Below are 21,045 nucleotides of genomic sequence, written 5' to 3'. Positions count from 1 at the left end.
TTCGGGCACCAAGCTCTGCACATGAGGGGTGCTTACTGCCATGGTACTTCCAGAACTTTCCAGTGGACAGAGCTAGGAATGAGATGCACGCGTGCACAGAGCCACACAGGCATTTCCACGTGTGTCCACACATCTACTAGAACCATGAGTTCACACTGACACCTCCAACTCCGACCCAAGCCCAAGCACATTCTGCTTTCCTGGGACTCCCTCCCCAACTGTGAAAGCTGGGCTCCCACTGTCCTGGGTCATAGTCACTCATTTACTCAAGCCCAGAATACACCTGGACCCTCTACAAGATCATGTCAGAAGGGCTAACTCATACCACCAAGAAAACCAAACTTACTACCTGCGGTCAATCTTTCTGTCTAGTTCTTTTTCTCAGATAAAAGAAACACAGAGTCAAATGCACGGTCTTTGGTGAACAACTGGCTGAGTTTCAAAATCACCTTTCATCCACCTTTTCAAGCCTGAACTAACTCACCGAGCGAACCTGTCCTCTCTTTAAGCCAAGAAGGTCTTGAGGATGCCTGCCACTGGGTTACTATGATGGTGAAATTCAGCTGGAGGAAGAGCCCAGGTGGAGACTCAGGCCCCAGGATGGTGGTGCCGTCTGTGGGCAGTGAGTGGGCTCAGAGACCTCTGTGCCTCAATTTTCCTATTAGGGCAGAAACTGACATTTGCAGGGTCTGGGGCTAGAACATGAATAAAGGAATTCAAACTATGTAACTAAACACTGAAAAAGCATGGGAGGAGTGGCCATCCTGCTAAATAAAGAAGCTACATTCTATTAGCCTACCTTCAGCCTGGAAGAGCAGATCTGATTTTAGAATCTGGAACTCATCCGTCCAAGCTCTGCACCAAAATGTGGCAGAATGGGGGGGGGGGGCTGCATCCCACCGCCTTCTCTTCCCACCCCAGCTTTGCCCCCATCAGCCATGTATCCAAGACTGTCTGTCCCCTTATCCCCAAAGCAGTCACCCTCTGGACTGAAGAGTATTCACTTCATTCCCTAGTTACCAACAAATTTAAAGCAGCAAGGCCATCCCCCACTCCCTGAGAAATCATATATGGAATGCTTCTGAGCAGGCCGGTGTGGCTGGGGGTGGAAGAGGGCACAGATGGGACCAAGTGGGCCAGTAGGGATATACGGAGCCCCACTGATCATCAGAGCACAATTCTGGAGCCCTACAAGCCCTTCCTCAAGACATGTCTGGAAACTCTTGCTCTCATACAATCACCCAACTTGTACATGAAGTTGCCAGGGTCAGAGAACTTCCTGGCACCTGCGTGACTGTGACCAGGGACGGCGCCGTGCCCCTGGGCACCTGTTCCATAGTGAGGCCCCTGGTGCCCCCACGGCCAGAAGACACAGCTCTGCAGGGAAGGTAAAGACATGCTGCAATTCACAGGGAGGCCCGGGGGCACGAACACACATGGGCCCAAACAGGGGAACTTGACATTCCGAGCCTTTCCGCAGTTGGAACTCCAAGTTTCATTTCTCACTGTTCTGGAAGCAAGCAGCGAGACCCACTCTCCACGTCTGAAATGACACAAGTCCTGGAGAGTGAAATGCCAAGCAGATGGGCGAAAATGCTGCGGGAGCTCCCGAGGCCACGTGAGTGGGCAGAACAGTAACCGAAAAGGGTCAGTGTGGGAAGTGTGAGGCGACAAGCGGGGACGGGTGCATCTTATCACTTGTCACACTGAATTTGCAGGATTCTGGTATCAGAGCCATCCACTAACGACCACAAGTGGCTGGCAGGCTGAAGGTGGTATCCGACCACAGGGAGCCTCCAGGACTCTGTAAAGGGGACGCGGGACATTTTTCAAAGATGAGCCGCCATCAAATTCATTTATTACGCTGGTTTGAACCTAAACAAATGTGCCTGATTCACTTACTAGTTAATTCTCTGTGAAATTAATTAATTTCATTCCACTGGAAAAAAACACGTATCCTCTATGAAGGCAGCGCTCTTTTATCCTGGTGCCAAAGGCCACACAGGGAGCATGGCTCTCCCAGCTGCAGCCGCTGCCCGATGCACAAGCCCAAGGACCCCAAATTCGAGCTCCATGAGGAAGACACAAAATGCCGCTAAACCCTCCCCACAGCCAAGGCAGGGCCAGCCACACAGAAGGCCAAAGGCACAGCGACGGGCCCTTGGCCTCCACCGCCACGGAGCAGGGGGAGACAGGGCAGGGGCACTTTCCCCAACAGGCCTAGGGGCCAAAGCACTGGCCCCCAAGGAAGGAAAAGGATTGCACACATGCAACCCTAAAGGATGCTTGCAGCAGGAACGTCCTCCCCCAGAGATGGCACTGGGACCACTCCTGCGAGTGCAAGAAAGCTCATCATGGGAGAAAGGAAGAGACCGGGTTTACAGGTAAACCCAGTGCAGCCATAAGCCAGGGCTTTCTGGGGGCAGTAATGGAGTCACAGAGTTTCAGTGAAGATGGTACGACAGAAAACTAAACACAAGGAGTGTCTGTGTCTCTTCTACAGATTCCAAAGAAAACAATCATATTTAAAAAGTTCCTTGTCCAAAACCGGGTTCCAAAAATCTGGTCCCCATGCTGAGTCCATGTTCCCTGGGGGCCTTCAGCCACCCCACCCCCACCCCGACCCGCTCCTCCTCCAGCGGCAGGAGGCGGTAAGGCTCCTGGCACCTCGGCCAGCAGACTGTCCCTCCAGCGGTGTTACTAGAGCCTGGGTTGACTACCTCGCAGGTTGGCCGTGGGGAATTGCCAGGCTGACTCTTCTACGGGATGAGCAGATGAGCAGGGATCGGCTATTTGGGGAGCCCATTCTCTACTGTTTCTTCCTCAGACTGGGTGGGGACATTTAAGATGGATGGGAGGTCAATGGGCCATCTTGGGCTCTCATTGATTTGATAGTATCTGTTGAAGGTCTGCTCTGCAGCGAGCCCTGTCCTGTGGATTCCGGAGTCCCACTGCCTGGCTGAATGAGAGCCCCAGTCTTCTCGGCTGGGAACTCCCCCTCCTTACAGGGGACAAGCTAAAAGGCAAATAACTTCCTATTATACGTAACTTGCGGTTTTAACTCACAATTCATGAAATATTTTCTCCTTCAAAAATATCTAAACCTAAATCTAAGATCTCTATTTATCATTACCTAAAATCCTGCCCTATCTTCCCTCTCCAGAGAAAACCCATCTTATTAATTTGGTGTTGATCTTTCCAGATATTTCTTAATGCCTTTACCAACATAAATATGTTCCCACAGAAACAATGGGTATTGTTTAGGTATAATGAGAAAACTAATTTTTATCTTTCCGAATTCCATTAGTTCTGAAAATCCTGGTCATGTGACTGACGTGCTTTGGGATTTTTATTTCGATACTAATATCATTCAAGAATAATGATAATTTGGTTTCCTCCTCTCCAAGCTTTTTTTTTTTTTTTAAGATTTTATTTATTTATTTGACAGAGATCACAAGTAGGCAGAGAGGCAGGCATGGGGGGGGGGAAGGAGGCTCCCTGCTGAGCAGAGCCCGATGCGGGGCTCGATCCGAGGACCCTGAGATCATGACCTGCTCCAAAGGCAGAGGTTTTAACCCATTGAGCCACCCAGGCGCTGCCTCTCCAAGCTTTTTAAACTTATTTCTTTTTCTTGCCTTACACTGCTGGCCAGAATTCCCAATACACTGTTACATAGTTGCTGAGACAGGGAATATCCTTGCCTTATTCCTAGCTCTAACGAGAACGCTTCTAATGTTTAACCATCAAGTATAACTTTTAAAAAAATCAGAGCGGGCAATTCTATCAGATACTCATTTAGCCTCTATTGTGATAATTGTATGGTTTTACCCTTTTACTCCAGTAACATACCACAGTCTGTTCCTATGGCCCATAAAGACAGGGACCCGGTTTTGTTTGCAAATGTATCCCCAGTGCCTAAAACAGTTTTTAGAAGAAAGCAGGAGAAAGGAGGAGCTCAAAATATAATTGCTAAATGAATAAATGGTTTGTTAGTTTCTGCTTTATTACTTCCTTTATCTTAATTTGCACTTATTTTTCTGTTCTGTTTTCCTACCTTCTTATGTTTAAAGTTTAGCTCCTGCATTTTCTAACCTCTCGTTTTTATAATATATACATTTAATGCTATGAAATTTTCTCTGAAAACCACTTTGGTTACATTCCATGGTGTTAACATGCAGCACTAAGATTGGGAAGCAGTTCTAAATTGTATTGTAATTTCCAGTTTAATTTTCTCCTTGACCCACAGATTATTTAGAAGTATAGCTCCGAAATTTCCAGTGGATTATTTTTTGTTGTCTTTTTTGTGATTGGCATCTATTTAATTACACGGCTGTCAGCAGGTGTGCTCTGTGCGCTCCAAAAATTCTTATTTTTTTATTTTTTTTAACTTTTTTTTTTAAAGATTTTTATTTATTTATTTGACAGACAGAGATCACAAGTAGGCAGAGAGCAGGCAGAGAGAGAGAGGAGGAAGCAGGCTCTCCCCAGAGCAGAGAGCCTGATGTGGGGCTCGATCCCAGGACTCTGAGATCATGACCTGAGCTGAAGGCAGAGGCTTTAACCCACTGAGCCACCCAGGTGCCCCAAGATTTTTAAAATCTATAACAATCCATCTGTGGTATAGGATATACTCAACTTGGGTGGGAAAAAGGAGAGTCTCTTTTGGGTATAAAGTTCTATATATACTTGTTAGAGTTTATTTTTCCATTTATTTACCAGCTTGATCTCTTACTTCCGAGAAAGGTCCACCACAATCTCTCCCTAGGAGAACACGTCCATGCATATGGTGGTCCCGTCTAAATTTCCTTTATAAATAAGATGCTCTATTTTTGGTACACAGAACTTCTCTCCTTACTTTTTTTTTTTTTTTCACTTTGAGTTATTTTATCTGAGATCCATATTCTCATACCAGTTTTTCTTTCTTAGTATCTGTCTGTCATGTCTTCTTTCATTTACATATTTCAATCTGCCAGCGTCATTTGTTTTAAAATTGGACTTGCAACAGTCTTGGTGGGGATTTTGATTTTGTACCATTTGAGGCTTTTTTCTCCCCATCCATCCAGAAACCACCTTCAGGAACTGTCCTAGGCTCCTTCTCTACCCAGTTTCCCTGGGCGGCTGTAGCTGCTTCTGGCCTTCAGTTATACTGAAATGCAATCAGAGCAACAACAGCGACACTAAGAGCAGCAGCCGGGTCGCCACAGCCAGTGATTACAGGCCAGGAACAGCTTACTCACTGTGTGCACTCACCCCCTTAATTCTCCTGAGAACTCTTTGAGCTCAGTCCTGGGCCCCCACTGTGCAGATGGGAGCGCTGAGCCACACCGCTGGGGGCAGAGATGGAATGTGACCTCACTGTGCGCCCCGCTGCCTCTCAAACTCCAGCCCCCCACTCATCCCGAAGGTTTGCGATGTGCCTTTTCTGCTCCATCTCTAACTCTACAAGTTTATCCAGGCATTCAACTCCACTGATGCACGGGTGACTCCTGGACTTTCTGCATCCTGTATCTGTTTATCCAAATGTCTACACAACATCTCCCCTTGGACATTGAGTGAGCATCTCAAAAATCCCAGGTCCACAACAGAACATTTGCTACTGTCCCGTTGTCCATTTCTTCCCATCCTATTCCTTCCTCCCCTGCAAATGCCATGATCGTCCCCCCCTAGGCGCCAAAGCAAAAATGCAGAAGTCGGCTGGGGACACTGTCTCCTCGCTCCACAATTCCCCTACAGACACGGGCATTTTCTCTCAGCTTCCCCACTGCCCCTAGCTGCTCCTTCTTGGCTTCACCTGACTCCCCCGTCTCCCCATACCCATACTAGGGCTAAACTCAATTCATGTTCCAGGTTCAGCTTTGCCGGGCCATGCTGCCCTCTGGCTGGGTCAAGCCCCAAACCTCTACCACCCAAAATGGTATTACATCTGGCCACAGTCCACCAATTACCCACAGGCAAGTGTGGCCTTTCCAGTGGCTTCTCTCTGATGTGATGGCTCACCTTATATCCAAATCCTCAAAAAGCCTCAGACATTGCAGGCTTCTCCCTCACCTTCTTTTGGACAATGGAATCTATCCAAGGGTGACGCATTAGCCTGAAATCATCTCAGTTAATCCTGGTTTTAGATATTTACGGAGATCAGTCAGCTCAAAAGAAATAGTTCGTTACAAGACAAATAAACCAAGCCAGATTTGGTTTTTATTCCTGGGAATGACCTCAAGATTTTTATAGAGCAAGGCAGTAAGCAGCTACATATCAGAGATCACAAATGCATGGTTACAAAACAAATTTTTAAACCCAGCAGTCTTAATGTCAATGGCTGTTTGTGGCTTTAAACTAACATTTGCAAAGGAAGCATCACTCCGAAGTGCTATGTCTCGCCCAGCTGAAACAGAAGCAAAGATGATTGGAGCGTGGCCAGGGATGCACACGCTGGCTCTGAGATGCATGGGCAAATGCCTGGGGCCGGGAAGAGCAGGAGCGATCCTGAAGGCACACAAGGCTGAGAACACACCACAGATCTCACAATGCACCAAGAGTAAGAGTAATTATGGCACAACGTGTCGACCCATGACAGACAAAGAGGCCAATGGAACAAAAGACAGAGGCCAGAAACAGACCCACAAAGATATGATTACCCGATAAAGAGGGAGAGGATCGGCAATGCAACACCTGGGGCCAGGCCAGCTGGACCAAAGACGGGACAGACAAGTCTCATCCCCTGACTCACACTGTGCCCAAGAAACCGCTTCCAGGGGATCTGAGATTTCAGTGGGAAACATTAAAACAATGGTTTTACCTTCATGGTCACGGCACAGGCAAGGCCCGCTCCAAAAGGACATAAAAAGCATCGCCAGAACAGAAAAATGACAAACTGGATGACTGTAAGATGAAACGCTTTGGTCAGTGGAAGATACCACCAGCAGAATGAACAGGTAAGCCACAAAAGGGCTTCCTGCACACATAAAGTCAAGACAAAACTTCTTTAAATTTTCTACAAGTCAATAAGGGAAGACTGGAGATCTGATAGAAAAATGAGCAAAACTCTTGCACAGGCACTTCCCAAAGAGGATATCCAAGCAGCCAAAACCATGGAAGGTGCTCAGCTCATGGGTCACCAGGGAACCACAAACACAAACCACGACCCAATACCCATATTCCCTCCCTGAGGCTAAGATGCAAACAGACAAAGTCAAGTGTGGCGAGAATATGACTCCACAAATGCTGGTTGGCATACACATGGTGGAACCATTCCAGAACACTGTGTTTACTACATCGTATGTGCCTGCACTGCGCGCCAGCCTGTCACAGCAGAAGTGTTCACGGACGGCCACCTCGAATCCCACACGGACCTGTGACAGCACACCACCAGCGATGGCCAGAGGTCAGAACTCAGGGAAATGTCAGCAGCAGTCCCATGGACTCGTGGCTGTGGCCGTGAGAATAAACGTTTACTGATACGCACAACACATATAAAACCTAGAACCCACAAGCCTTGAGTAAACAATAGCAGCTGGACGCAGAGGAGGACGTGTGGCATGAGTGCATTGTGTTCTAGGTCAAAAATAGGCAAATGGAGCGATGGTGTCAGCCATCAGGCTACTGGTCTGCTTTGGGGTCTGGGACTGGAAAGGGGGACGAGGGGCTTCCGAGGGCTGGTAACACGGTACGCTCGTACTGTGGACAGTCCTCAGGCCTCTTGCCGCTGGTGTGCAGACTTACAGTGTGTGGCTTACTCTCCAAGGAAAAGTTTTCATGGCTTGAAGAGCAGGTGTGACAAAAACACATTGGAGGGATCTGGATGGAATATTATCATGAAATGTGAGAAAAGAAGAAAGAGTAGCCTCTCCAAATTAGTATCTTATAATGTAAAATGTAACTTTGTATAATGAAACTAACTATTCTAATTAGAATAATTTGACATTCCTTTCTGTAGTTGTTATCGACCATTTCTACATTCAAATCAGCCAAAGTTGAGTTTTGAGACTTGTCTTTAGGAACAAAAATGGGGAGGTGTCCTAAGTGAGGACTGTCCCATGCATGTTCCAAGCAGCTGTGTCAGCAGGGAGAGGGGCAGATAACTGAGCAGCTGTGCTCCTGCCTTTCCCCAGCAGTGGGGATGGTGACCGGCACACAGTCTGCTGGAGCAAACAGAGGTATGCCCGGAAAGAGCCCGGGTCTGAGAATGGAGAGGCCACATGTGAGCAAAGCCCGCAAAGGGGGCCGAGGGCATACTGTGCGTTGGGCAGGGGCTCTGGTCCCTCGCCTCCTCCCAGCCACCAGTGGGACAGACACAGGGGAGCCTAGCCAAACTCAACCTGGGGCCGACCCCTTCCTTCCAGATTGCAGCCAGGTCTCCACAGTGAGTTCTGACAGATCCCTCACTGCTGGGTCAGTGAGCTGGAGCTGGAGGGATGGGAACTAACTCAAAGGGCTGCCTTTATAAAGCTGGGGAAAGAGGACATTAGATCAGAACAATCAGACTCAGCAACACTACAAACATGCATAAGAGCTTTTCACCCCCAAGAACTGGGATGAGTGAGGGGCACACAGATTTGCTTCTGGTGGTAGCAACGTGCTGACACGCCTGAGCTGAAGCTGCAGGACAACCCGTGACGGGCCTTGTCCACCTGCTGCTTAGTGGGCGCATAGGTGCACAGCCGCCAGACCGAGAGGCTCAGACGCTCTGACCCTCTGACTGCCCGAGAGGCTGGTGACCTGCAAACTGGGAGCCACATGCTCGCAGGGAGGACTACATGGCTTCAAGCATGGGAAGCACCTAGGAGAGTCCCTCCTGGCCCACCCGAGGAAAGGCATTCAGGCCCCCAGTGTTTCTCCGTATGGTGGTCCATGAGCCAGGAATCCCTCCTGAGGTCCCCTGCTCTCGTTCCTAGAGAGGACTGGGTCATGCCAGAGACATGGGCTCTCCCCCAAGGGGGAGGCAGAGCCTAGTTATGACGGCCATAGGAGACCCGTCTGGTAGAGTCAGGGCAAGGGTTCCTCATTCATTTCACTAGTTCACTCTGGTGGCCTCAACAAATTCTACCAGGATATCACAGGACTGTGAAGGTATCCCAAGCTTACTAGGTTCCAGACTTCGGTGTCACTCATTCATTGGCTGTTTCAAATGCCAACACTGACCCAGGACTGGATACATCAGGGACAGGGCTTAGGGTGGGGGATGAGAACCCACTCTTTCTGGGTTGAAGGCAGCTTTTATCCTACAGGTAATGGGAACTCACGGAAGTCCTTTGTGCAAGAAAGTGTCATGGCTTGAGTTTTGTTTAGAATTTGAGAGACCATACCCTCCCAATTATAGTGAAAAAAATTGTATCACAAGAATTCTGTGTCTGGCCATGATGGAGTAATGGGGACCAGACTTCCCATCTCACCACATATTAAAAACAGACCAACAACAGTCCTCAAAAACTGGACCATAGTCACTGTAAGGCTCTGATTCATGATGGAAAAGAGACCAGGGAGCGGAGTCCTGAGACTGCCCAGCACCCAGCCAGCAGGTACCGACAAAGGGCAGCACAGGGAAAGAGGAGCTGCGTAGGTGACAGCTCTCTCATTGTGCTGAACAGAGACCAGACTCAGGGAAGCCCAGGTGGCTGGAATCTGTAGGGCGACAAGAGCGAGTAGGAAAAGAGCTGTGGGGAGCTCACAGGAGACCCTGGGGCCTGTTGCTGAGTTCTGGCTCATGTGGGCACAGGGTGAAACCCCATGAGGCTGGGCAAAGAGCGGCCAGTGAGCTGCAGGCTGACCTGCCCCCACAGTTCACACAGATTTCCAGGCAGTTCTAGTTGGACACATGTCCCTCAAAGGAGACCCCACATGTGTTAGGCTCAAGTAGTGTGGCTAAACCAGCCTATAGTAAAAGCTACCCTAGACTTGCCCTAAAAAAGCCTAAAAACAAGCCTCACAGGGATCAAGCCAACCAATAAGCAGCTTACCGGCCTATGTGCTCTTCAAAGGAAGACAACAAAATCTAGCACCGGCTGAAAATCTCTACACATGTGAAGATGCAGAAAAATGTAGCCCGTAACCGGTCAACAGGACAGACTCACAAATGACAGTAATGGCGTGTTAGTAGCCAAGGACTTGAAGACAGGCAGAGATGCCTCAAACATGATCACGGGTGTAAGGAAGGCAGGGACTCAGTGAGGAGAAAGGCAAAGGGCTGGAGGAGCCTCAGAGGCCCTGCTGAGACAAAGATACAGACCTGGAAACGAGTAGGTCACAGGATGTCATGAACGCATATCAGACACCGTGGAAGAAGAGATCAGTGAACTTAAAGACAGAGCTAAGGGATCTATGAGCCATGAAGCGTAGGAGAGAAAAAGAAAAACTAAAAATGAGCGTATCTCCAGGGCAGTAGGAAAAGCCTGAGTGGCCAACATTCTTGTAATTAAAGGAGAAAATACCTGACCCTCAGGAGGCATGTACCCAGCAAAACCAAATCAAGACTTACTAGAGTTAAACTGCTGAACACCAGCAATAACAAGAAAATCTCAAAAGCCTTCTAAGCGGCACTCCCGGAGGCATACACTTGATCTTCTTAGAGTTCATCTTGCTTGGGGACAGGGAAGTTTTTCCTAAGTTGCACAAAAACTACTCGAAGACAGCCCTTGGAAAAGCCCTGAGTCATCCTCGATCTCAGGGTCTACTTTTAAATCTTTCCTCAGAATTATTCTGGCCAATCAAGTTTTTAATCCAGTCTATAAGATGCTTTTCCTCGGCAACTTTATGAATAATCTGAGCGTGAATCTATGAAAATTTTCTAGACCATTCTGTAAGTCTTTTGGTTAGAAAACCTCCCACATTTAAAACAATATTCTTTCAGTAGATCCTTTATGAATGTAGAACAAAGACCAAAACACGCATAAGCAACAAGTATGTAGCTGGATTTCCACAAGTGAACACACCTTTGGAGCCAGCTTCCAGGTCAGCTCCCAGATCAAGAGGCAGAACTTGAGCTGCCCAGAAGCTATAACCACTTCCCTGATGGAACACATGACTTACAGAAATTGTTTATACGCTCCACTCTTTTTACACTATAGTTTTGTAAGAGAGGCTTCCCCCTGCCAAGAAACAAAGTAATTAATTCCCTTGGAGTAGGAAGGATATATACCTGCTTCCAGATAGGGCCTCTGGAGGGAGGATGAGGAAAAGACACAGGAGGGGTACAAATGGGACCTCGACCATGATTTTAATGCTTTAGGAAAAGAGTCAAAAGCAAATACTCCCAAACGTTAACATTTGTAACTTCTAGAAGGTATGTATGTGCTCAATGGCTTTATTACTTTAAACTTCTGTTTGCTCAAAAAAAAAAAAAATTCACAATAGAAATAGTTATGAATAGGGGCCTCTGGGTGGCTCAGTCAGTTAAGCATCTGCTTCAGCTCAGGTCATGATCTCGGGGCCCTGGGATAGAGCCCCGCATCATCGGGCTCTCTGCTCAACAGGGAGAGTCTGCTTCTCCTTCTCCCTCTGCCCCTCCCCCCACTTATGCGTTCTCTCTCAAGTAAATAGTCTTTTAAAAAGAGAAAAATTACTAATAAAAGCTCTCTCCAAATATCTTATAGGACTGGCAAGAAAGAAGCACGGTGGAAGGCATCTTGGCATGAATCAAGTCTCCGTGCTTCCCCAAACTAAAATCTACAGTCTGCCTAGTGTTTACAAATACTTAGAACTCATTCCCTGAAGTACTTCAGGTGCCTGGTGCCCAGAGGATCAGGCAAAAAGGGGGGATTTGTAAAGCCCTCATCTACAGCAACCTACTTTCCTCTTTCGTTTCCTACTAAAAGTTCCATTTAGAAACAAGACAAGCCCGCACATGGCAGCATCCCAAGTAAGTGAGGGCACATGAAGTGGGCTCACAGGCTTCCTGTCCCCACGCGACAGCAGGCGGGTAGAGGGGTGGCTGGGCAGACCACAAACCCGCCTCAGACTTCACAAAAGCAACCACAGGAGGAGGCTGTCTTGTGGTGCCATAACAGGAGAAAAAAAAAGGAGGGAGAAAAAAAGCCAAAGAAAGGTTAAAAACAAAAACGTTTCTGCAGGTTCTCTGTCTGACCCACCCGAGTCCACAGCCATTGTCCTGGGAAAGGAGGGGACTCAGCAGAACCCTGACATTCTCAGTAAGGTGGGCTAATGGGGAAGCCGGGGAGAGCAGGGATAAACTTTTGTGGGTACATCCCCAGCTGGCCCCAAGGATCTCGCAGGGGCTCAGCGCTGAGGTCTCCCTAGGCTGGACAATGTACCAGAAAGTGATTGGGGTCATGGCAACTGCTGACCTATGTAGCTGGGAAGGTGAACGAATAGAGAGGTAAATGGATGGGTAGATGGATGGATGGAGAGAGGAAAGAAGGTGTATAACATGCAAAAGACAAACACAAAGTCTGGTCTGAAAGGAAACCTAGCGTAAAGAAGGTTAAAACTCTTCATATTTCTAGGAGGGAACGGGGAGAGCACACAGCTGACAAAACAAATTGAGGACAAGAGCAATACTATTATAGCACCAAAAAAGAGATAAAAAGAGACAAGATAGATCTGAAAATCTCATAACTTAGAATAAAAGACTTTTGCCACCAAGTTGTGCAGAGTACGATAAGAACAGACTGACTTCTTGAAGAAGCAGAAACATGAGGAACAAAGCACCTGTAGATTCTCAGAAAGCCGCTAGCAAGTCTAAGTGAAAAAGAAGAGACAGAGAAGCCTGTGAAAGGGTGGATGGCGAGCCTTCTCTCCTCCACTCCACATAGAACGGAAGCTCGCAGCATGGGCTCTGGGTCTGACACCAGACTGCACGTTCCACGGGTGACGTGTACTCTTGTGGCCATGAGCCCAGGACGGGTAGGAACCCAGGAGGAGAATGTGGAGGCTGCTGGCCAGGTCTCTCTTGGGTGTCCGAGCCACCAAGCAGCCTGAGGGACCCCGGCCCGGTCCTCTCCACTGAGCAGCACATGTGGAGGACCCAAATCTGCATGGGTGACCTGGGATGTCGGGTAGCATGGCTTCGACCTGCCATCCCCCTGCCTCAGCGGCTCTCCACAGAAACACCTGATGTGGTGCTCCCCTATTTCAGAGTGGCTGGATATGGGTCGACTTTTTTTTTAAGGATTATTTATTTGAGAGAGAGAGAAAGCATGAGCAGCAAGAGGGGCAGAGGGAGAGAATATCAAGCAGACTCCTCACTGACCAGGGAGCCTGATGTAAGACTAGATCCCACGACCTACGAGATTACAACCTGAGCTGAAACCAACATGCAGATGGCCAATAGGTACGTGAAAAGATCCTCAACATCCCTCATCATCAGGGAAATGCAAGTCAAAACCACAGTGAGGAATCACCTCACCATCAGGATGACCCTTATCCAAGAGACAAGAAACAACAGGTGTTGGCCAGGACGTGGAGAAAAGGGACCCTTGTGCCCTGTTGGTGGGAAGGTAAGTGGGTGTAGCCACTATGGAACCAGTAGGGAGGTTCCTCAGGAAATAAAAATAGAGCTTCCCTGTGACCCAGCAACCCCACCTCTGGGTATGTGTCCGAAGGGACTGAAATCAGGACATCCAAGAGAGATCTGCACCCCTGTGTTCACAACAGTTGAGGCGTGGTGTTGGTCGACAGGTGAAGGGATGAAGAAATTATGATATATCCATTCAGGGGAGAATTATCTGTTCAGTCTTCAAGAAGGAATTCTTGTCTCCTTCGGGACACAATGCATGGACCCAGAGGACAATATGCTACATAAAATAAGCCAGACATAGACAGGTACTGTGCGTTCTCTCTCGCGTGTGGGATCTAAAATATAGCGGATGCTTGAACAGCACAGGGCTTAGGGTGATCTAACTCATTCCCCACACAGTCACAAACCCGAAATCTGTGTTCTCTTTCGAAACTTCATTGCGGAAAGTCTCCTATTGACTAGGAGACTTGCTGATGACACACACAGCTGACCCACACATAGTCGGTTGTCACAGTATCATAGGTTGTATCTTACAATAAAGTAGGTCAGAGAAAAGAAAATCCTAAGGACAATGTATTTCCAGGACTGTCCTGTATTTATTGGGGAAAAAACCCCTGTGTCTAAGCGTGAAGTTCAAGAGCACCTGGAGTCTAAGTCCACAAAGGCAAAAGGCAGGAGGTGGTTAGCAGGGGTGGCGCAAGGGGGACGGAGAAGATGTGATTGAGCTTCACAGAGTTTCAGTTATAAGATGACTGGGCTCTGAGGACCTCGGGTCCAAATGATGACCACACTTCACAAACCTGTCCTGTGCACTTGTGATATGCTAAGAGAGTCAATGTTAAGGTCCTCATCTACACCTCCCCACAAGTAACCATGCAAGGTGATGGGCATGTTAAATACCTTGATTGCGGTGATCATTTCACATTGTATATGTGTATCAAATCACCGTGTCGCATACCTTAAACACATACAATTTTTATTTGTCCTCTCTGCCTCAGTAAAGCTGGGGAAAATGAAAATAATTGTAAAAAGAAACCCAAAGAGCCTGCGTGCAGAATATGGGTACTAGGAGTGGGGACGGGCCAGAGTGTGCATGGCCAGGTACCAATGTGGCCAAGAACACACGGCCTTGTTTCTGGACGGCGCCTTTCCTGAGGCCCAAGGTCCGTGACATGTGTCATCTTAGTGGCTTGCTAACATGACATATCGTTGCCCTCTACTCTGACCACAGTTACTAAATGATCCCAACTTATGAACACAGCTTTTTTAGCTCCCAGTTACACAGGAACTAAAGAGCAAGGGACACTTCCCCATCTCCCCGTGATGGAGTGCTAAGGACAGAAGTAGGAGAGGCACCGCCCCAGAGTTTGCAAAGTCAAGGCTGGCTCGATGAAGCCCAGCAAGGCCCCCATGGCTCCAGCCACACAGGACAACTCAGCTGCCCCTTCCCTCCTAACCCACCAGCCCGGGGACGCACCGGCCATCTCTCCACTGCCCTACGGCTCCCCAGACTGTGCACGTCCTTGGAAAGAGCAGACATAAAAACAGGCGAGAGGAGGCTTAAAATCAAAGCCCATGTACATTCAGAGAACAAACAAGAATTAAAAATCCCATGCGTCTTTTATCTGGTATTATTGCCGACTTCAAAAATGTTCCCGTTTTGATGTTAAAACAATAATCAAAACTAGTAGAAAGGACTGCTCTTCGTTTATGGCACAGAGTTCGTAACGGACTTCAAAAATATGTGTCTCTGGGTGCCTGGGTGGCTCAGTGGGTTAAGCCTCTGCCTTAGGCTTAGGTCATGATCCCAGGGTCCTGGGATTGAGTCCTGAATCGGGTTCTCCACTCCGCGGGGAGCCTGCTTCCTCCTCTCTCTCTCTGCCTACTTGTGACCTCTGTCAGATAAATAAATAAAATCTTAAAAAAAATATGTGTGTCTGTTAGTGAGAGGTGATGGGTGGCAACTTCTGGAGGAAGACAGGAGACTGGCCACATGTGACCCCCCATGGGCCGGCCACCTGGAAGAAGGCTTGGGCTGCAGCCCCAGCACCATGACTCAACCAGACTGCTCTGCTTTTGTGCTCTACCAAATGTGGTTCTGCGGGGCTTGCCTGCTTGTGTTCTAGAGAGTTCCACCAACGACTAAAACCTTTGAAAGCCACTATCCCAGCCAAGGCTCTGCCTGCGCGTCCTGTGAACGCCTTCATTCAGTCATTCATCCAGCGGCCACCCTGGGTACTGCCTGCTGTGCAGGGCACCAAAGCCACCACAGGGAGGCCACCTGCCAGCAGGTGGACAGGTAGACAACGCAGCCATACAGACAGATAATGAGGATGACAGCCGCGTCGGCAGTGCTGGGCACAGATGGAGCCAGGCCAACACTCAGAGGAAGGCTGGTTGGCAAGCACAGATCCCTCATAGGAGCTGCCACAGGACAGGGATGGGGCCTGAGGGGCACATGAGACCAGGGCAGGGGGATGGTGCCCGGCAAGGCGCAGGCAAGCTCCAGCAGGCCCAGCTGGGTGTTGGTAGGGGAGCAGGCCACAGAGGGCTGGTAGTTTCAGGGAAGGGACTGCGGGAGGCAGGCGGTGTGGACAGGCCCCCCAGGGGACAGAGAGGCTCTGGGAGCAGTGTCGGGGGAGAGCCGAGAGCCAGACGGGTGAGGTAGCATTCACGGACAGCTGGGCGGAGGTGTCATATGGCCCCTGCGGGGACTGTGTCCATGGCCGTGCCCACCGCATGCGCCTGGGGTGGGGGGAACAAACGTTCCCCCTCGCACCTCACTTCTCAGCTTCAAAAGGCACATCTAGGAATGGCAGAAAGCAGCCTAACCTTTTGGGGACGTAGGAGTTGGGTGGGAGGGGAATCCTGGCAAAGCTGCTTGGTACGGGGTAAAAAAAGGAGAGAACTCAAATACAGGAAGAAGCTTTTATTACAAGAAAGCCGCCCCACTCCAAGCCCAGACTGAGAGTCGGGCCGGCCCCTCTCACCGCCCCACCTCGGCACTTCTGGCTTTCAGCTGTGGGCGGCCACTCAGAGCAAGTTTTGAATAACTTCCCACAGGGTGACAGCTCCATTTTTAAGACTCTCTGTGATGCTAGAATGTTCTTCCTTTCCTTGAGGCAGAAGCTGCCCCTGGGCTTCGCCCCCCCCCTCCCCTTCCCCAGTCCTGGCTTGCCCTCCACAGGGGCCGACCTCCAACCCTGCCTGCACAAGGGTCTCTGGCGGCGGGGAGCCGTCGATGAGGCCTCTCCTTGTGAGAAAGTGGAAATACTCCTCAAGTTGACAAGGATCACAAAACCAGCCTTGTCCACTTCCCTAAAACAAAGCCACACTAGACGGTGAGAGGCTGTGAGATAAAGGGACACTACGTGAAACAGAAGACAGTGGTTACTGACGGTGTCTCTGAGTGGGTGGGTGATGGCCACCTCACCAAGGCCACGCAGGATGCCCATGTGGAGACCTCCCCCACCTGTGAATTGGCTCCTGGGGCCCTGCCTTCCTCCCGGAGCAGGTGTGCTGCTTGGAGCTCCCAGGCCCCTCGGCAAACCTGACTCTCCCGGCCAGCACAGCACCCCAAACATCCCCATGGGGAAACCTACTGCAAGCCTCTGCCTGGGTCCACTTGGCAGGCCCCTGTCTGCTGCTGGGGAAGTGTCCCCAGGAAGCAGGGTCAGGGACTGGAAGGGGGGCTGGGGCTAGACCTGGGGCGAGATGGGGCGGGAAGACGGGAGCCATGAGACTCGGTGGCCGCGTTCCCCCCGCAGGTTCTGTGCTCAGGCTGACCTCAGGGTCAGAATCCCCGAATTCCAGCCACTAACTTGGTTTCTCTGTGACTCTGATCAGCGTAGCCTCTCTGGCTCAGTGCGCTCACCTGCAAAGATGGCAGAATATAATCTATTCCTCCTAGACCTAGCGTGCAAATTCAATGAGAAACTTGTTCTTCTTACAAATCAGAAGAGAAATCAAAGGTGGAAAAATTTAAAAAGCATTTAAAAAATAAAATAAAACACACACAAGCTGCCTGAAGCAGCTCCTGATGTCCAGGGCATACTCATGGAATAGTGAGCCCTTCCCTTCCTGCCCTGCACAGAGAAGGGCCTGGAAGGTGCCCTGAGGCACCCAGGTCTGCAAGGGTGGAAGGCCTTGCAGGGGAGGGGCCCTGCCTGCCACCAGCGGGGTGCCTTTTCCTCAGGAAGGACACACAGGACCATGAGTCTGGGGCTCCCCACACTCAGGGGGCTTGGCTTTGTACACACCCCGAGAGGACGAGATTCCCAACCTCTGGGACTCCTGCACCCACTCCTGACAGAACAAAACTGTCATGGGGATTAGGCTTAATATTTATGTTGAAATTGAACTTCTCACATTTATAAATCCCCTGCAGAAATGCATGTCTTCTACCAGGAAAGAAAGGGTAAGCATAAACAGAATGTTATAGAAACCACTTGCTTTTTTTCCTGGATTTGGTTACTGGTTCTATTTCTTTTCATTAAGGAAATCGTTCCCACTCCCAGCTGAAGGCTGATTAAATGGCATAATTATCACTGTATGTGAAATACGGAACGTAATTCCTTTTATTAGAATAAATCAATCCCCAAACACAACCTTCCCAATCCATGGCCCCAACCTCAGGGATCAGCATGTCTGTAATTCAAGAGGTGCTCTGCAGGCACCCCACAGGCGCTAGGGAGCAGGGCTGCAGGCTTGAGCTGAGCCACCCGCTGTGCCAGCAGCCCCGTCCAGGGCCCGCCACCAAAGCCAGTGGCTGTGCCAAAAGACAGTGTCGAGAACACCACATTGAGTTTCTTTTTCCCTTTGGGTCCCCAGGCACCCTTGAACCCCAGACCTGTCCCGCTCTGGCCGCCACCACTGCCGGCCCTCAGACCTGCTGTCGGCAGACATGAGAACACAGGGCTCATATCTTTTGATACACTAGAACATTCGATTCTCAAAAGACAGAAGAATATATTAATTAAAACATGTGGAAAACAAAAGGGAAATTGAGAGTATAAGGACTTTCCTGAGTATCATAAGAACCTGGGAAACAGCACTGAGCTAAAAGAACGAGGTTCCGTCAGAGCAATTTCCAGGCCAAGAGGACATCTGTGGCCTCTCCATGCTGGGTCGCTCCCAGAAAAGGAGTCCCCACATGCGACACTACTTAGAGGCAGGAAGGAGGCTTCCTTTCATTCTTACCTCTTACCTCCTCCTCTTACCCTGGGGCCTCAAATCACTCGCTGGGCCCTTCCATAGCACCTGAGTCTCACCCAAGTTTCCAGAATTGCTCAAATTCGGCCAGAGCTTTGCAATCTTCTCCTGCTGGTTAGCAAGCCAGCATGTTTGGACTCGTCAGGACAGGTGTGGGATGGGACATGCTGCCGCCGAGGCCGGCTCGGGGCTGGGCTCCTAACATGTCTCTGCAGTGAACGGCTTCCAGAACTCGCATCCCTGCCCGCTGGGAGCCACGGCAGAAGCTCCCCCCACCTCAGCCCCGACAGCAACCCTCCCCCAGGGGACGGGGAGAGGCAAGGCAAACATCTCTTCTGGGTCAACCAATGGCAAACACACTTCCACAATTTGAACACTTCATTAAAAATAATAAAAAATAGACATCAGAAATTGGGACTTACCACCATCAGATACAGTTGCAGACTGAAAGAAAAGAGAGAGAGACATGAGTTAATGAAGCCTCATGACAAGTCGGGAAGCAGTAGGTCCGTCATGCGAGTGCAGTGGGCCCCAACTCCAGGGAAGGGCTCCGGAGGACACGCGGGCACCTCTGTACACCGAGTGCCGTGCTCCCACTTCCTGAGCGAACCCCGCCCAAGCCGGGCGGGCCAGGGACCCAGGGCTCTGCGCGAGTCATCACCACTTTCATGGGAAGAGAACAAATCCCAGCATGTTTGACACCATTAGAACACCTCAGGGAAGGCAGGCTCAGGAGCCCACTGCAGTGCAGGCAGCATGTGGGGTACATGGGGTACTGAGGACACAGGCCCCCTGCACACTGTACTCAGGCCCACCCTGCGCCAGGCTGCTCAATTGCCTCCACCTGTGTGGGGATCCAGGCCCCATCGCAGGGTGCTGGGGACAGGTGCAGGGGAGAGTCCCTCGGGGGTCAGCCTGAAGCCCGCCTGCCAGTAGGGAGCCTGGACAGGGTGGGAGTGAAGCAGGGAAGGGCGGTTGCCTCAAAGGCACCAGGGCAAGAAGGAACAAGTTGTGCAAGAGGAGAACAGGCCAGCAAGTGGTGGGAGGCCACGAGGGAGGACCTGGGAGGACAGACAGAGGGACTAATAAAAGGCCCATCTGAGGAAGATGACTGCAAGACGCCGCACAGGCCGCGGGGCCAGTGGTGGGGAGGGGAGGGGCGGCTAAGGAAGGAGAGGACCTCGGTGCACAGACACAGGAGGCTGGAAAGAGCCAACGAGAGAAGGACACAGGAGCCTGCAGGGATAGCTTGCCACCTCGCTGGGCGTCCTGGCACCACAGCTCCCCAGGATGATGTGAGGACCGATCCCCAAGGGCACATGTGCTGAGATACGGGCTCTGGGGCCTCCCCAAGTTGCCCTCCGGCCATCACCATGCACACAACCAATCCTAGCAGCTACACATTTCCCGGTGGTGATCAAAGCCCCCCAGGGCTCAGTTGTGGCCACAGAATCCCTGGCACTCTGGCCTGGAGAAAGACCCATGTCCTTTCTGTGGAGGCAGATGACACCAGAGTGCACGACATGAGGACGGTCTGCCCAAAGGCCCGGCTGACAGACCATTCCTAACACCAGGCCCCCCTAAACCTCACCTCCCAGTCTACTTGGAAGATGGGGGACCCTCTCGCATTTGGAGCCCCTCACCTTGTGGGACTTAAACCTGCAAGGCTAGAGACCTGACTAAGGGATGACCTTCTGCCCCAGGGAAAGGGCCTGTGCTCCAACAGGCCTGTGCTCTGACAGTTTTGGGATCGGGGCTCCTCGTGATTTCAAACCATCCTGAGTCCAGGGGGCAGAACTGCTCTAAAACTGACCCCTGGCACTTTATCAAGCTGTTCCCAACAGCAAACACACACACTGGTGCGTGTCCAGTCTTCACACTTCCATCTTGCCAGACAGGCAGCCAAGTGTGGACCGCAGCCAGCCAGCACCAGGCCATCAGCCCTCAGCCACTGGGGGTCTAAACTTCCCTCTGGAAGCACAGGGTAGTCTCCTTCCCAGGCTGACGAGTGCTGTGTGGGAAGCTGTCCCTCCCGTCCTCACAGTAAATCACCCACAGTCACGTTATAAACTCAGTAGCATTAAAGGCACAGTATTCCCTCGAGATTATGCGAAGAAAATTCACAAGGCCACACACAGAATCAGAAATACTGTCAATAATAACATCTGAGAAATTAATCATGAAATGCAAACTTCACCAATCAGAAGGCCATGGTCAACATCGTGTCGCAATGATGGTGAAAACAACATTCTCAGATGTCAGCAGACGGAACAAATGCACTAAAAATCTCTCTACGCCCACCCCCAAAATGAACCAAAACCACGATCCAGGACAGAGGCGTGTCCCTGAAGCCGAAAGAGATGGGA

General features: G+C 50.2%; 1 protein-coding gene across 5 annotated transcripts in view; it reads right to left on the bottom strand.

Moving 5' to 3' along the window:
• The window catches only part of RGS12 (regulator of G protein signaling 12), a 104,728-nt gene that overhangs the window by 28,110 nt on the left and 55,573 nt on the right, over nucleotides 1-21,045 (bottom strand). For all 5 annotated transcript variants that reach the window (XM_045075113.1, XM_045075116.1, XM_045075107.1 and 2 more), the window contains one exon: nucleotides 19,102-19,123. In XM_045075113.1, coding sequence (XP_044931048.1) covers nucleotides 19,102-19,123 — 22 coding nt within the window. The remainder of the gene's footprint in view (nucleotides 1-19,101; nucleotides 19,124-21,045) is intronic.

The sequence above is a fragment of the Mustela putorius genome, unplaced genomic scaffold (assembly GCF_011764305.1).
Source record: "Mustela putorius furo isolate JIRA1106 unplaced genomic scaffold, ASM1176430v1.1 tig00000083_pilon_pilon_pilon, whole genome shotgun sequence".
In the NCBI taxonomy this organism is placed as follows: domain Eukaryota; kingdom Metazoa; phylum Chordata; class Mammalia; order Carnivora; family Mustelidae; genus Mustela; species Mustela putorius.
Note: the sequence above shows the minus strand (reverse complement) of the source record. Positions and strands in the feature narration are given on the sequence as shown.